Source organism: Neurospora crassa, linkage group IV (assembly GCF_000182925.2).
Source record: "Neurospora crassa OR74A linkage group IV, whole genome shotgun sequence".
Classification (NCBI taxonomy): domain Eukaryota; kingdom Fungi; phylum Ascomycota; class Sordariomycetes; order Sordariales; family Sordariaceae; genus Neurospora; species Neurospora crassa.
In genome coordinates this window covers 2,936,208-2,952,856 of record NC_026504.1, presented here as the reverse complement: position 1 = coordinate 2,952,856, position 16,649 = coordinate 2,936,208, and the positions used below count along the sequence as shown (strand labels likewise).

Here is a 16,649-nt window from a genome sequence, read left to right as displayed (position 1 = left end):
TGTCCAGCACTGGCCGGGCCGTCGGTTTGACTGGCTGAACCCCCCAAGCGAATGAGAGACAGTGGGAACTCGGGAAAGCAATGTTCATGTCGAGAGGGAAACCCATTGGGCTGCTAGAGTACCTAGTACTACTGCTGTAGTAGCCAGCTAGCTACAGGTGACGGGGCCCAACTAAGGTACCTACCTAGCTCAGGTCCATATGAAAGTGTGAAGTTCTTCCGTTATCTCGGTCATTGTCCAAACAGCGTACCTGGATTTTTTTGGCGTGCCATGACTGTCTTGAAAGAAAAAGCAAGAAGAAGATTGGCGAGGAGGCGCCGACGATGTGCCAAGACGGGGCAACAGCAACGGCATGCTTTGCTGTTTCTCTCTTTGCAGGGCAGTGTTGCTTTTTGCGGAGTGACAGAGGGTCGACAATGCCCGGATAATCATCAACCGCGTGGTTTGCACACGGCAATCGCACAATACATACCTACCTCCCTACCTAGAGGTAAGGTAGCTAAAACCGCCTGAGCTGTGAATACGGCCCCTTCCCGAGGGCAAACAAGACGAGAAGGAATGAGATGGCATGGCAGAAGGGGACGTCAGGGCAAGCGACACACTTGCATCATAGGTAGGTAGGTAGGTAGCCAGTCAGTCGATTCTCCCCAGATCACGCACACACATGCCGCCTTGGTCATCGTCCATCCATATGCCAGAATGAAAGACAGCCGACATCCAACACCACATTCGATCCAAGGCAACGACAATGATGGGCAACCACTCGGGCACTCCACCATCCGGTCGAACAAGTCACAAAATGTGGTCCTCGTTGACTGGCCAGTGCGGCGCCCACGAAAAGGAAAAGTTAAGCGATGAGGGGCCGTGGAGGGGCCGTAGAAGAAGCGCGTGTTGGGGCGGTAGGAGGTGATGACAGTGATGAATGACAAGCTGAAGCGAGTCAAAAGAGAAACGACTCGACGGCATTCAACGCGCTGAAATCGCCCTTGGCTTTAGTTTTGGGTTTTGCTTCTTGGGGCCGCCCTCCCGTCCCGCTGCTGCTCCCTCCACTCACTTTCGGCCAAGGGAACGACGCCCAGGATCAGGTATACGAGGGAGTTTCTTCGAAATGCTTGATTGCTGGTGATTGTCCATTTGGAATGCATCTCTGTACACTACATACAGTCGACACCGTGTCGGAAATGCGGTGGGAGGAGCATCTGGTGGACAGGAGTTGTTGAAAGTGGAATGAATTTTTAGCAGCTGGGCCAGGAGGGGACTCGGATGGATGCGAAATCTGAGAGAGTGTTTCATGGCCCGTGCCCGGCTATCAGATTTGGCAGCAAACTGCACATATTGTAGATAAATAGCGGAAAGCACATCCGACTCTCTGGCAATCTGGCCCCACCCCACGCAAAATCCATTGGATGCTTCAGCTTCACTGCAACTTCAGTCAAGTTGCCCTGTGTTGAAAGCGATGCCCAAGGTACCGACGGGCGGGCACTGTGCCACTGGAGAGTACCTCTAGTGTAGGAAAAACATTTTATAACGGCCAAAGACTCCGAACACAGTCGAAAGCGACAACGACACATCATTCCCCGGCACTTGCAACTTCATTGTCCCACCCCAGTCCCTGGCCCAGAACTGCACTGCATCTCCCTCGTCATCATCCTGCAGAGCCATGCTGCCTTGGTTGGCTGGGCAATCAAGATGAGCCTTGGATTGTGAAGGTCCGGGTGCGAGTACCGAAGCATCGATGATTTGCCTAGTACTCTGCTCGCTGCCCTGATTCTAATTGGGACGCCGGGTTCGACTACATACTCGCGAGGCACCGTGAGAGGGTGAGTACCTATGTTCCAGGCTTTGCCTACTGCTGCGCATTGTCGGCGCGGAACGCCTGATCCGGCACACAAGATAAGTGAGTGCCGCAATATGCGCAGCTCGTCAACGATTTTTCAAAACAAGAACTTCAAGCCACCAGATGTGAGGCTGTCTCTTGATTGGCCTTGATCATGGGACGAGCCGTCTACTTGGTCGTCTCACCCGGAGCACTTTTGACCAACCAGGACACCCCCCTGATCAACTGGCCAGACAGGGGATCATCTCGACTCGACATGGGAGTCCTCCACCGTGGCTGAGGGCTCGTTGAGCGTAAAGTCTTCGCCTCTGTCCGAAACAGTAGAAATATCTTACCCTCCCCCTTTATCACCGAGTGTTGGGCGACCAAAGACCGAGCAAGACGCACGATGCCTCACTGCCACATGTCTCCGCCGCCAGCCATTGCAGTCCAGGTACCTCACCATATCCACATCCAGTCCGCTCCGCGACATCTTTCGCTCGCTTCAAGAAGCTCGCAACACCGGGCACTTGAAAAGCATGGTGAACGATGCTGAGATCGGGTATGCATGGCACGGTGGGATGAGGGGATCTCGAGGTAAAGAGGCAACGTCATCAGTGGGCATTGGACATTGAAACAAACTGGTGTGTTCAGCGGGCGAGTAAAAGGGTTTGAGCACCTCGCCATCGTCCCTCGATTGTGTCAGGATTCAGCGACGGTTACAGATCTCGTCAGAGTCAGAAGTCCGGGGCCGCAGGACAAAACTACCGTTCTTGGGCTTGGTGTTGCTGATCGATAGCACGGATCTGTCGTTAATCTCGCGCGCAAATCACAGGCTATGCTCATCTCACTTGGACCGACGTGGGCGGACTTTTTGCCGGTTACTCTTTTTAGAAATCGTCAAGGTTCTCTTTGGCGGGAAATTTGGTCCTTGGCTGACTCTTGATGCCTCAGAGAAAGTCGGAGACGTCTCCGGTGGATACGGTTTTTTGAGGAAACCCCGCTGATTGCTTCGCAACTGACCCTCTCTCGCCCATAGCTCGCTCCATTTGGCGGGTTTGCGGTCTGTCAGTTTCGTCTTTTGAAGGTGAGGCGAAAGAAAAGGCAGAAAGAGCGGAAAGGCAGATAAAAGATACACATACGGCTAGGCCATGGATCCAAACAGCGGACGGAATCCTTCCCCGGCCGAAGCGAACCAGGCAACTGGAAAATGAGCGGACTGAAGTCCAGCGCGCCGAGCCAACACATTCGACTTTTTATGCAACACTGATGATTACATATTCATTGTGTTGTCCCAGAAGGGTAGAAATAAACACATCACCAGCCACCACAGCTGAGGAAGTGACAGCTCGTCCGGCCAGCCATTCCGGCCCTCTCAGCCAAAGAGCCCCCTGCCTCCCAAGAGGGCCAAGACTGACATCAAGATGTCCAACCGCGAGATTAAAGCCAACAACGCGAGAGAATAAGCAAAATCCCACGAGATATCTGAATCATTGGGGGTTCTCTCCAACAACCAGTGGCGCTGTCTCACCTTCTTCCTTTTCCCTCCCCTTCCTCCCGCGCAAAATATCCCGACACTTTGCAATCCATCCATCAACGACCGATTAGATGAGAAGCTCAAGGGTATGTCAAGGGGTGAAAACGGATATCGAGTGAAAGTGAGACTTGGACCTTCCCATCTTGACTTAGGCTAAATGGTCGGGCACGCAGCGCCAGCGGTTCCGTCCTTCAGTTCGCTCTCTCCGTCTCCCGACATTCTGGTTAAGCTCGTCCATCTCTTGCTGGGCAAAGGCTGGGTTGGCACGGACAACCAAAGGAGTTGCTTGGAGGAGTGCTAAGGACAGACGGGGATAGCGGGTACCGCATGCCGGGAATTGCAGAGTGGGGCCCGCCTCTCCTCAAATGATGTCCGCGGCATGGTTCCGTCCACTCACGTTCCGTCCTTTTCCTCATGTCTTCGGGTACGGAAAACGGTCCATCTGGAAGATCCCCGCCCGCCCGCGACTCTCTTCACCCCCCCCCCCCCCCCCTTCCCCCTTCGAATCCCGGCGGTCAACGAGTAGCTTTTGTTTTTCCTCAAGATAACACACACACGACAGAGGGTATGTGATGGATCCAGGTGACTAGACTAGGCTACTACACTAGGCAGGTACACTACACTACTATCGAGGTAGGTATCGCACCCACCTGGAAAGAAAGCATTACAAAGACGGTCAACCGCCAAACCCTTCTTCTCTCCAGGCCCTTGCCCGAAAGTCTCTCAAGGGGGGTGGGGGGGCCACCAGGTCATCCCAGTCCAGGAGTTTTCGTACGGCCCAAAGGGATCCAGGGCGTGTGGCCCTCTCCCCTCGTTTCGTCGTCATTCTTGAGTCCTTGCTTGCACAGAGGAAAATCACTGAAGAGAATACTTTAAGCCCCTACGGCTGTTCCTTCGCCAACGGAATTAATACCTGCAGAACGGTGGAGCTACCACGCAGTAAACCGGAAGCACTTCCGCCCTTTGTTCGTCGTCTTTCGTACAAACCTGCGATACAGTACGAAATAATTGCCGAGATTGTCAAAATGCAACGGGTAGTAGTTTCTCGTGGAGCGAGCAAGTGACCATACGCATTGAAGGGGTAGGTATCCCTTTTTTATTTCCTTCTTTTTGTTGTGAAATGGGGGAGGGGATGGAAGGGGGAAGAAGAAGGGGGGGGTTCATGGGGGGTTCGGCTACCGTAACCAGTTGGCCCTGACGCCCTGACCGGGTTCCTGTATGAACAATGACGAGCAGGACAAGCCATATGACGCCCAAAACCTTGGACAAGAGAACCTTGGATGAACCCTTCACACGAGTTCAACGGTTCCCGTTTCCCGTTCCCCCGTTCCCCGTCCGCGCCCGCCGGCTACGATACCCATTGTCTTGTCCTCCTGAATGCAGGGAATGCCTTGATTTGATAAAAAAGCCATCATGGGTACCCAGTTGGATGGATGGCAGGAACGACATTAGGCATTTTCCAACGTTCAACGTCCAACGGTTTTTTGATCAGCCATTTTCGATTGTGGCCGCCGAATGACTTCTTGAGAAGAGATTGATGATGGGAAGAGCCAGATTGACCACGTGATGTTATATGAGTTCTCCGGTTTGTCCTCCTTATACGATGACTACCAGTATTGCTCAAGGTAGATATCTTGTTCATTATTCAGCAAAATTCATGACGCTGGTCAGCTACAGTGAGTGGACAAAGAAAGCACAAGTTAGGCAATCTCCAACGGACGCTCTTTATCCACAACTTCAGATAACGAGCTAGCCTGCGAAGGCAGGCTGACAATATGAAGTCATCATGATACACACCCCAGACTCTATACCCATTCGGAAAGATGATGCTCTACGTACCATAAGAAACTACTGTAGGACAGCGATATTTATTCCTAGTGGAGGATGTACCTCTTTCTCCAGCAAAGTGAATAACCATTGCTGATAGAGTTACGAAGTAACGTTTTTACTGACTCCCGGAGGGGAGCATGTCAATGTACAGGAAAATTTACTTGCCATGCACATTTAACGGTGCCCTGGTGCCCTTGAATCCCCTTATATAGGTAACTCGTCACGCTCACTATGTGATTCTAGCGATAAGGTGAAGGTAAATGACCTACTGCATATAATGTCATTCGTCCGAATGGTCACCATCAGTATCATAGCCTCATGGGCCAGGATAGAAAACAAGAATAGGGGGAACCAACCATAAACAAATCGGTCACGTTCTTAGACGAGTACCAAACGGGAAGACTCTATACTATGTTACAACCAGCGTAAACACATTGCACATAACTTGTTTCTATTCCTAACAACGTTTAACTTGAGACATATGTATCTCGGCGTCTTTAATTTGATCTACTTATTACTGTGGGAAAACTTGGATGTGAGCTTTGCTGATATAGTACGATTACTTTCTGAAGCTGGTTAGGAACTCTCCATTTCGAGCAGAACGTTCAAAACTCTCAAGAGACCAAAAATCATGCTCTCTACCACGAAACCCATATCAATGAGTGACTGGTAGATATGAGTGTTGCAAAAAGCATACAACTGACTGATGCCTTGCGTTTTCAAGTACCAATAACAATGTTCAACAAGAATCAAACAAGCCACCAAAGGAGAATAACAAGGTACCAAATCTGTTCCCGCTCACTCTCATGCTAGTCAAAAGACACCCAAAAGCAAGAATAACAACAAACACCTTTACATGCCATTTTCACCATTTTCCATCTCGAAGCCCAACCCAACGCCAGCCGTATCCGTCAATTTTTGCCACACCTTCAAGCAAACCCGGAGATCATTTGTCTCTTGCAGGCTCAATTGGTGACCACCATCTCTCATCCGTACCCGTATCACGTTTCGGCGAGCCTACGCCAGGAGGTTGAGATACGGTTCCGGCCAGCGTCCCCATATCAGCGGGTGGTTGCCCAGCCGACCGCTGACCGGCGACAGGAACTTGACCCGCCTGCGCTCCTGGTCCACGTCGGCGATGACGATGAAGCCCAGGACCGAGGAAAAGCGGATGGCTTGCGGCGAGTCGGTCACGGAAGCGATCATGACTGCTAGCGTCCAGTGGGCCATTTCGGGGGTGATTTCGACTCGCTCGAGGACTGGGGCGCCTTCATAGGGTTCTGTTTTGGTAAAGACAGGCGTTAGCTTAGGTGCCAGGTAGGGTGAGGTAGTTTCAGTGCAGCGAGAGAAAGAGAGTGAGAGAGAGAGAAAACTCACCGTCAGGCGCCTTGAAAACGACTAGTTCGTCGAAACTGGCTGACTGTGTAAAGGGGCTCAAGCGCGCCTTAATGCCACCAAAGAAGTATTCCTTAATCGCCGTCTCTGTAGACTTCTGCCTCCACGCCTTGTCAATCTGTACAGCACCATCCGACTTGTCTAACCCGAGGACAGTAATCGGCTCTTCAAAGCTCGTCTTCTCGCTTGCGAACCGCTGCCCAAGTTCTGTCTTTAGCTGTTCAGAGCCTAGCACCACAACGAAGTTTGCTATAGTTGCATTGTTAGCTTTCGTCACTCTTGATGAGGTCTTTCTGGAGGCCAATCAGACATAAACTCACCATCAAACTGCCTAACCGCCCACCCCAACAGCTCCTGCCCCTCTTTGTCCCCCGCCTCCACCGGCGCCGTATCAACCAACAACCCCGCCACCCTCACATCCCGATTCCTCTCAAACTTGCGCCTGGCCAACACCGCCAGCCGCTCCGTCATCTGCCTCCACATGTCCACGTCGTCCTCCACCTTCTCGTGTCCAAAGTAAAATGTGAGCGGGTTCTTGACTGGCACCGCGCTGGGACCGCTGATCGGCGTGTTCGTCACGCCAAACCCACCCGCCGGCTCCTCCACGTCCATCAACGTGCCGAACACGGCCGCACCCAGCGTTCCGGGTAGACACAGCAGCCCGTCGGTCGGGTTCAGATTGGCTACCAGCGGCTGAGAGCCCATGCGCGTGGCGAGGGCAGCGAGGAGCTTCGCCAGCGAGGTCTTGCCGACGCCGGGTGGACCACAGATCAGCACTCTTGGCCCGGGTTTTGACCTCGCTACTCCTGCTCCTGCTCCTCTCCCTTGTTGCTGCTGCTGGTGGTGTGTAGGATGTTGTTGTTGTGCCTGAGCGGCCGCGGCACGCTCGTGGTCTTGGAGGCCAAAGTGGAGGTTGATATAGCTAAGCATGGGCGACTGTTCCGGCGGGTGTTCAACCACGCGGTCCTCGAGGGGGTAGCCGCCCGTGTTGTTGATCTCCAGAGTGCATCCTTGATCGGTGAAGAGCTTTGATTTGGTGCCGGGGAGAAATGTGTAGACGCAGTTGGGCGCGAGCTCAGTGCCATCGCGCTCAGCAGTGCCGGCGACGAGGCGGACGGTGACTCCGGCGGCGGAGGAGTTCGATGAGAAGGTGCTGTGTTGGTGGGGGATGGAGAAGCGCCATTCGCCGAACGGTCGGAGGTTAATGGTCCGCTGGGTGGTTGTGGGAGCCTGGATTACCGAAAACGGGCAAATGGCAGGCGATGGTTAGCTGGTTGTGATCTCGGGTCACGAGTGTGCCTATGGATAATAATGGCTTGTGAGGAGATGGTGATGCCGTTGGATACACGTGCGCGCCTGGGGTTATACGAAGCATGTCCGCGCGAGAGCTTGGGTTCGTTTACCTGCGGGGCTATCTGACCGAGGCCTGGAATTGACATTGCGGGCTGTGTTCAGCGCGTGAACGAGGTTGTTCACAGGCTGTTGGATATGTACTTGTATTTCGTTCTCCTTCTTGTAAGGTTCTGTTTGCGTTTGCGCCGATGGGGGTGAAAGTTGTAAAGTCCAGCCGTTGGCATGCAGGGATTCCAGGTTATTGTGGCATGCAATGGAACCTAAGTGGAAGACGGGGAGCTGATGCTCACTGCAGCAAGGCCAGGGCTGTTGAAGCTGAGGTGAGTTTAGCGGCTGCGGGCAGTGGGGCTCAAACGCTGTGTACCCTGAAGGTACTAAGCGTGTCAAGGGCATTCATTGAGGTTGTCTTACTCCAGACTGCCAGGTGTAATTGTGCTTTCCGCTTCCACTTTTCGTCCCAGTTCGAGTGTTTGAAAATCGAGTTAAAAGCAGCCCGTTTTAGTACCTATTGCCTCTAACCAGCTGCTGGTGAGTTTGTCAAATTTCAGTAGCATGTCTGCCTTCATAGCAGATTTTCAAGAAAAAACATTGAAACAGTAAAATATGGCATATGGTTCCAGCGCAAGTTGTGAATTGCTGTCACAGACAACAACAACATCAACAACAACAACCACATCCAGATACTACAATTACGTTCAAGTTGTGGCAAGATCGGATAACAGCGTACAACAAAAATAAGGGGTATATTGCGTGAAAAGAATTGCCGTCCCCCTAATAGCCCGTGTGGCTGGTTCCCCTTCTTTCAATGATGTTCGTAACGGACGTCAAAAACCTCTCCTCTACCTATGCATATATATTCGTATATGCTCTCTTCCCTTTTCGTCTCTTTTCCTTCCTCTAACCTGCCCGTGACATGCTCTAACCGTAGTCTCGCAAGGTAGCCCCAATTGCAATCCCAAACGCCTTGAAATGCCGCCTTAACTCCACGATTGCTTTCGGAAACCCGCCCTTCAATCATCTGCCAGCTGTTCAAAGATCTTGATCAAACTCCGAACGCCAAACAGAGCATTCTCGTCTGGGCCTTGCCCGGGTGTCCACTCGGCATGTGCAAAGTCAATGAGTTTGAGGGAGTAGATGCGAGGAATATCGCCGTTCGAGGAACCCGACATGCTGTCTGCGTCGGAATCGGCAGTGAGTTGGATGTCTTGGGAACCAGGTGCCTGAGCCAGGTTCGCCAGTATCATGTTTTGGCCGATGGCTGCGTTGATTGGAAACACCATCTGCCCCTCGTCATCCATCTCGATGCCACTATCAACGCGAGATGCAGATAGACCTGGCGTGTACGGTCCATCATCCTTCTTGTATTGCTCTCCCGACATGTCAGCTCGGGTCCGGTCAAGGGCAGCTCTCAACGCGTTGCCGTCTCCTTCGAATGTGAACAGCAAGCTCGCCGAGTACATTCTGCTCTCCTCCGAAGCCAACACCTCCTCGATGCGCTTTAGGTCATTGAGGAAGAGACCCGCAATGATCTTGCCAAGCTCCTCATCTATCCCGGCCTGAGAATTGAAAATGAACTTGCGCATCGCCTCCACAACATTGTCGGCATTGACCTCTAACCGGCCGTAATGCTTGTCGTAGACCTTATAACCCTGCTCGTCCAGCTCAGAGGGGTTGGTGGATCCCTTGTAAACGCGCATGCCGGCGATGCGAAACCCGTGCGAGCCATTGGTGGTTTCCTTGGTGATTATATCAAACCGCTCTTGCTTCGCCTTGGGCGCATCATCTGCCCACAGCCGCTTGCCGAGTTTAGCGTCCATAATGTTAGGACGCGTGTAACCGTATGCTGAATTCTCCAGCACCACCGACTTATTGGTCTCGATCTTTCTGGACTTGGCCTTTTCCGTCCACTGTCTGTCAGTGCTCGGCGCGGGGGACTGGGCGGCGGCCTCAGCAGCCTGTTCCTTGCTAAACTTGATGATCTCCTCTTTTGTTTCCTTGGAAAGTATTTCGGAAACAGCGGGGAGCTGTTCATCCAAGTCCCTGACGCTTGTCGAGTCGTTTAGTTCTAGCTCGCCCATAAAAACGGGCATCAAGTCGGCGAACGCTTGGTGGCTCTCATTGGCCGTCTTGTAAAACTGAAGCTCCTGATCGGTGCAGGGCTTGATGAAGAGTTCGCCTTGAGAATCGCACATTGTACCGTCACTGCCCGAAAGGTTAGAGCCCAAAAAGCGGAGGCGGGTGAGTCCAGAGGCAGAAAAGTAACATACTGGCCGGCAACCGCAAGATTGTAGGGCTTGAGCTCATGGTGCTTGGGTATCGGTGTTGAGCCCATCATGTTTGCGGTTTTTATAGAAACGTTGAACGGAGATGTTGCGTGACGTGTCCTCGCGGTTTGGATGGGCCTTGGTGAACGGACTGTTTTGGTGGCAGTTCAGGTAAGAGGCGTCGTTACTAGCTGACAACGGAGGGGCACGAGTGCGACTTCTGGGCGGATCGTGACTAGCGCTCGCAGTTTCATGGGCTGAGGGTTGCCAGATTGTCGAGGACTCTTCGAGGTGATACACGTTTTAGGCAGCGGGCGCTCGATTGTAAAGTTGCAAAGCAGTCTGACATTCGGTGAAGGAAGGCAAGATCAAGGGCTCGGGGCCTGGGGCTTTTGTATTCCGGAAAGCAGCAAAGGTGGAAAAGTGGATGGGGGGGATGGGACAAACAAATTTGGAAGACGATGTGTTGGAGGCGGAGTGGTACCCGTCACGCATCACCACATGCCGTTCGTCCCACGGTCGTCGACAAGGTTACCTCTAGGTACCTGCTGATACAAGTGTTCAGCTGCCAATGCGTGGCTGCAGTGCGTGGGTATCAATGTCAAAGGGGGGAGGAAGGAGAGGGAGCTTCACCACCAGGGGCAACGCGCACTCCCCGCGCCAGTGTTCCATTCCAGGCAAGCCAGGTTCCCGCCTTTGTGAGTCGGGTCCCCGTCCCTCACAGCGGTTCGCGACAGCCAGGCACAGACACTGCAACAGGGCACACGACGGGATTTGCGGGAGGGCACGAGCGCTGGAAAATGCAGCGAGCGCGCTAGGTTCGTTGCTGAGCAGATGGGGCGAGGGGCTGTTGCCAATCAGATGTGTTCATAGCCCTCCTCACCGGCCCTTCCAGGAGACCAAAGACCCACTATTGGACCCTTTCCAGCCTCGACGGCGGCAGGACAGACCGGGGGATTATCCGCGAGGGGGTGAGCTGCGCCTTCATGGAGTTACAAGCCCGTAGAAATCGAAGGCATCTGGATGGACTTCTACTACCATTCCGCTTCCGCATTCTCAACCTTTCACGATATTGAGAGGGTGGCGGAAGAGCCTCCCCCAAGTTCGAACACACAGCCACGTTTTTTGCGACCTCGCCATGCATTCTGCCTTGTCATCTCGTCCATTCAGACACGCTGCTCTCAAATGCGAGTCTTAGTCTTATTCCTATGCCCGCCGTATCCGAACCGAAGTCGGGCGCCGCATATCGCGAAGAGCGCGAATCAAAAGGGCTCTTTGATGACTCTCATTCATATGATCATCAATGAACAATTGTCAGCCATATATACGCGGGTTTTGTTTGATACAGCCCAACCGGTAGTTGGTGGATGAGCAAGATGGTTAGTGTGACACGGTAGACCTGTGCGAGATGTCTCAGACGGTCGCAGTCGGAGGGCAAAATGATCAGGTCAAAGCCGGCTTGATGATGTGGAAGTACGACAATGAGCCTCTCACATGGGCAACCGTACCTAGGTTCAGTTGGCAGACCTCTCACCAACTGCCAACTGAAAATGTCTCGCATACACTGACGTCAACGGCTTATTGACTGCTTTATTGCACAATCACAGCCAGCGCTTAGCTAGGTAAATTTAATTGTTGGGTCTCAATATCGTATATCCAACACCTGGCATACTGCGGATCGAGATTTGGGGTCCTGATACAACTAACTCAGTGGAGGCTGAGAACTTTGGGCTACACATTAGGTACTCGCTCCCAGAGCTGGAACGACACCCTCAAGTCCCAACCGCGTTATTGTTCACCTCAGTGGGCATCCGCTTTTCATTCTGCTCTGTCAAGTATCTCAAAGAGGCAGCGCCCATATTTTATTTCTATCGATATGTTTGCTCTCTCGGCGCTTGTTGCAGACGCAAGTGTCCAGCCCCAAGCAAAGCAGCAATACCTTGGGAGGCGCCGATCGTGCGGAGTCAAGGGAGGCATCCACGGGAGGCTTGGCGGCGGGTAAGGGGTATCTGCAAGAAGGTACAGAGCGGGAGGTAACTGTACTGCCACCACATGGCGAGCGCACCTATATTTCCACTTGATCGCCCAGGCGTAGCCAATGTGTTGGGGGATTTGTCGCCCCGTCTGCTCTTTGTCTCTTCGTCGCGATTTGAAATGGAACACGAGAAAGATCTAAGGCGCAACCCCCATAGTGGCATTCCAGATGAGAGCTTAGACCGAGGTACATTGCAGCGTTTGCAGTCTGCAGGGACAGCTCTTTAGCAGCGCGGAAGGCGAGTGAAGAGAAGTGTCCTTCGTTCTTGCCGACTCAACACCACACCAAATTTCGATACAGCCGGAAGGTTCAACCTTCGTCTCACATATTTCTGTCGATAACTTTCATGCAGTTAGTTTACAATCCTCTCTACCTAGGAAAACCGTTTGGCAAAGTTGTCCGGGATAGAATCGGTAACTTCATCTCGTGGACCACGGATGCGATGGAAACATGATGCTGCTCCAGTTTGCTACGCAAAAGAGCAGTGAAGCGGTCGATATCGGATGAGTTTCAGATCTCGAATTCATCTCATTAACTGTGACTAAACTAACTACCTCTATTGGCTTCCTTCTGTTTCCTTTTCTCTGCCGGTCCGTACTTTTGCCAGTACAAAATCATTTCTGGCTTCTTTTTTACCCTGCAGTCTTCCTCTACATTAATTCTGCCTTTCTCACACCGACCAAAAAGGCAGCGACAACCACCCAGCAGGCAGTCTCAGCCGCAAAACAGCAAGCCTTAGCAAATTTGGATCACACGCGTACGTTCTGCGCAAATTCTGGACGCCGCAAAACCATTTGAGAGCAAACGGTCGGCGAGTGTCTGGGTAGACCTAGCCTGAAAACCCCTCCATCATCACATTCTACTCACCTGTCACTCACCGAAAGACCAACAGGGACGCGGAGGTGTAGAATTCTCACAGCCACCACAAAGACCACCAGGCCGTAATCACTTCTCGCCCAATTGATTCGCTTACACCCTTGCCCGAGCATGTCTACTCACGTCCAGGACTCCGCCTCTTCGGGGGACGTTCCGGCGGAAGTGACAGCAGCCAGGCCGTCTTCTGACAACGACAACGCCGCCGCCCATGGTGAGGAGGAGGCCAAGCCGTCAGATGGCGACACGAGCCCTGTTGATGGCAAGGAGAACATGCCCTTGGCCGAAACTGCAGTACCTAAGAAGAAGAAAAAGTCCAAGAAGAGCAAGGGTCAGAAGAAGCGCCCCACTGGTTTTGAAGGTAAGTTTATCGTGTTTTTCCATGACGATCGCAAGTCTACCGCACCATTCCCGCTCACTCGGTATATTGACATCGCTCTTACTGTCAGAGTACTTCTGCGACCCTCCTATTACGCCGGCGGAGTACGAAGAAGAGAGGAAGTCCATCTACCCACCCGGCCGGCCTTTCGTTGACCGCATCGAGGAGTGTATTCAACGCTACCGTGCCCGTCGTCGCTTCGATAGCACGAAGGAGAACCTATTCAGCAGATATCTGTTCTTGGGCGGCATTGATACTACTACTCGCCAGTTTCAGGGTACCGCGTCGCTTACCAGCCGTGACTTGGACGGCTTGGACAAGGACGACATCCGTGATATCGCGGCCAACGACTACGTGCAGCGCAAGCCTGGTATGCATGCTTCTCGCTACTATAATCCCAACCAGCCGGAGCACTGGGATGTCGATTTTACCGGCGTGGCCGCTGGATTCTTGTTAGTTCAACTTGTCTCCTCCTTGACTGTCATGAAGCTAATGTTCGTAGCTCCGAGACCCTGATGCGTCTGACTACCCCCGGAGCAGCAGACTATGCTGCCGGCGTAGATCTTGTATCCAACTTCCTCAAGTACGTTGATCTTCACGACGTTTGCCCTGAGTACGCCGAGGACATCAAGAATGCTCAAAAGATCTGTCGAAAGGCTCGTGAGGAAATGCCTTTGCTCGTCCAGACCCTCCTCCTCCTCCCTGGTAATTTTAGTTCCGCCGCCCGTCTCGTGACCTGCGAGGACGACGATGAAATGGCCTGGGCACGCGAATTGATGGACGAGAAAGCCGCCCGCCAGAATATCGGCATTGTGATGTCCATTCTCATGAGCTCCAAGTGCGGACACGAAAACGGCATCAGATTCAAAGAGCTGGCCGGGTTCCCGACCGTCAACAAGACCATCACTCAGCAGGCGTACGAGGTGGTGAGCATCGTTTTGCCCAACGACGAGTGCCACGCCAAGTTTATGAGTATCAACAAGCACCTTGGTGATGCTAACACGATTAAACCCTGTGGCTTCTTTCAGGTGAAACCCACCGTTGTTCGCGACGGTTGGGAGAACACAATGCACAACACGGTAGAGGATGTTACCTACAATCTGGTAATGGAGGAGGAGATCTTGGCTCTGATGAAGGTTGGCTTCAAGTTCAAGATGGACATCTGTCTGTTGAACTACGGCGTCGGATTCATCAAAAAATCGGTGGACGGCTATCCAACCTTTTACGAGTTCCTACCCCAGGAGCTTATGTGGGGATACAAGGAGCCGGTGGTGAATCCCAGGCCGGGCCCGAGCATCCACAACCCTACCGGATCGTTTGAGGGCGGCGATGGCATGGGCGACTTCTTGAACGCTGACCTAGAGGATGACGCCCCGGAGGTTGATGCTTCCCCGGTTAATGCTCTCCCGGTCGGTAGTGCCCCGGTTGACAACGCCCCGGCTGGTTCTGCAGTTGGAGATGATGAAATTGAGTGGGCACTTTAGTTCTTCAGTGGGAATCTGGGGTCATGCAACCGTCATTGCAACTGAGAATGACATTCGAAATGGTGGGTTCTGAGCGAAAACATATGGTTACATGGAGGAACAGCATAAGTAGGTTGTTCTACCCTCGCAGGCTGTGCGTTGCAAAGACACGGCCAAATTACCATGGGCAGCATTAGATGAAGGCAAATCGAGCTCGCTGGAGAGGTTGGAGTGTAGTCTTATCACCATTGTTGCGTAGAATCTCGGCCGTTAAACATAGGAGACTAGCAGATACCAACAGGAATAAGTTTCCTTGTTCATCGTGGATCACAAGAGAAAGCACAGGTCGCCGAAAATAATGGAAAGTTAAATTCCACTGTTGCCTCCAAATCCCATGTCCTCATATATCCTGACAATAACCCAACACCAAACGCAGTACTATCCCATCGTAATAAGCCATCAAAGCAAAGAAGTAACTCAACGCGCATGAAAGTGACTAGTCCGTCCCTGCCTGAATATACCTGCTTGACCCATCATCGGTCATTCCCGCAACCCATTGTATCTCCTAGAACTCTTCACATACTGATCAACAATCCTTACGGATGCCACGGAGATCCGTAAAAAGGAAACCACTGCGTCACCAAAGCCAAATGTGACGACTGCGGTTGTTGGGGGCTGCAACACTGCTGCTCAGGACACTCGCAAGCGCACTGGCAATCGCAAGCCGCACTCCTCCAATTTTTGAAAGAACGAGTAGCACCCTCTGTCTTGGTGGTTGCAGAAGTAGAGCCATTAACAGTGGGTATCGGCGTCGTAGATGTTGAAGGACCCTAATCCTGAGTCTGAATTTTATGATCACCTGCTACTACTTGCGCGTAACTCGGCGGGGGCGCAGCATGGCTGTTGTCGCTGTCTCCTCCTGCGCTAGGACCAGCATGTGCAATACCCGAATCTTGGGGCGCGTGGCCAGCGGTGGTACCGTAATTCATGGGCCCTTGTCGCTGCGGCTGCTGATTCTTGTGGGCGGCTTGTTGGTGGTGGTAGTGGCGGCCACCGCCGGTTTGATTGTTGCCGGGCTGGTCGTGGACAAAGACATAAATTCGTTGACCGCTTTCAACACGGCCGATGTCATTGGCGTCGTAAACGGCGCCGTCGTAGTCAAATGGTGGGGTAGGGTTCTTCGCAATGATGTACCAGGCGTGTAGAAGGCCGGGGAGGAAGCCGAGGACGCAGAGGAGGAGGTTGATGAAAGAGTCAGCGGAGCAGATGCCGGTTTTGACCCAGACTGTGGGGAAGGGGTTAGTGGATGATCGTAGATAGCCTTGTAAGGCGACTTCGTTTGAACTATGATGTTGAGCTTACCAGGCAGCGGTGGGAAGAGGATGGCTAAGAAGCCGAGGAAGATGTCGGTGGACCACATTGTTGTGCTTGTTGTACTGTGCAACCAAGACGACGCAAGGATACAAATAAAAAGGACTGGAAAGGTGTGACTATTTTGACGATAAATAGGTAGGTTGAAAACGAAGGTCTTGATGTTTATGGTAAGTGGAATGGTTCAAGCATCCAAAACGATGTAAGACGAATGGAGGAAAGATGGACTGATGGAGAGGCTGCGGATCCTCAATGATGCAACCGATGGGGCTTCGTCACTGGACGGGTCACGCGCCGAAAAGGCCAGGCCCTGCGCCAGGGGAGCTTGCGTAA

At 52.6% G+C, this 16,649-nt stretch overlaps 5 protein-coding genes across 6 annotated transcripts; 2 read left to right on the top strand and 3 right to left on the bottom strand.

Moving 5' to 3' along the window:
* Positions 1–1,830: 1,830 nt before the first annotated feature.
* On the top strand, positions 1,831–2,695 carry NCU06313 (hypothetical protein; the record flags this gene model as incomplete). The annotated part of the gene is made up of 3 exons (XM_957482.2): positions 1,831–1,897; positions 2,075–2,378; positions 2,471–2,695. 3 exons carry the CDS (start codon positions 1,831–1,833, stop codon positions 2,613–2,615), a joined length of 516 nt encoding a protein of 171 aa, XP_962575.1. The 3' UTR covers positions 2,616–2,695.
* A 3,025-nt stretch (positions 2,696–5,720) lies between these two features.
* On the bottom strand, positions 5,721–8,168 carry NCU06314 (hypothetical protein). Its single transcript, XM_957483.2, has 3 exons — positions 6,899–8,168; positions 6,561–6,827; positions 5,721–6,463 (listed from the first exon to the last, which is right to left on the bottom strand). The coding sequence occupies exons 1-3, from the start codon at positions 7,506–7,508 to the stop codon at positions 6,201–6,203; spliced, it is 1,140 nt and encodes a 379-aa protein (XP_962576.2). The 5' UTR covers positions 7,509–8,168; the 3' UTR covers positions 5,721–6,200.
* Positions 8,169–8,441: 273 nt separating this feature from the next.
* NCU06315 lies at positions 8,442–10,822 on the bottom strand. 2 transcript variants are annotated; one of them, XM_011395857.1, is made up of 2 exons: positions 10,199–10,822; positions 8,442–10,133 (listed from the first exon to the last, which is right to left on the bottom strand). In XM_011395857.1, exons 1-2 carry the CDS (start codon positions 10,264–10,266, stop codon positions 8,942–8,944), a joined length of 1,260 nt encoding a protein of 419 aa, XP_011394159.1. In that variant the 5' UTR covers positions 10,267–10,822; the 3' UTR covers positions 8,442–8,941. The 2 variants fall into 2 exon arrangements, with proteins under 2 accessions (XP_011394159.1, XP_011394160.1); XM_011395858.1 differs by having other exon boundaries at positions 8,634–10,528.
* A 1,480-nt stretch (positions 10,823–12,302) lies between these two features.
* On the top strand, positions 12,303–15,145 carry NCU06316 (hypothetical protein). The gene is made up of 3 exons (XM_957485.2): positions 12,303–13,464; positions 13,553–13,934; positions 13,985–15,145. The coding sequence occupies exons 1-3, from the start codon at positions 13,218–13,220 to the stop codon at positions 14,964–14,966; spliced, it is 1,611 nt and encodes a 536-aa protein (XP_962578.1). The 5' UTR covers positions 12,303–13,217; the 3' UTR covers positions 14,967–15,145.
* Positions 15,090–16,568, bottom strand: NCU06317 (stress response RCI peptide). Its single transcript, XM_957486.3, has 2 exons — positions 16,308–16,568; positions 15,090–16,230 (listed from the first exon to the last, which is right to left on the bottom strand). The coding sequence occupies exons 1-2, from the start codon at positions 16,363–16,365 to the stop codon at positions 15,776–15,778; spliced, it is 513 nt and encodes a 170-aa protein (XP_962579.1). The 5' UTR covers positions 16,366–16,568; the 3' UTR covers positions 15,090–15,775.
* Positions 16,569–16,649: the final 81 nt, after the last annotated feature.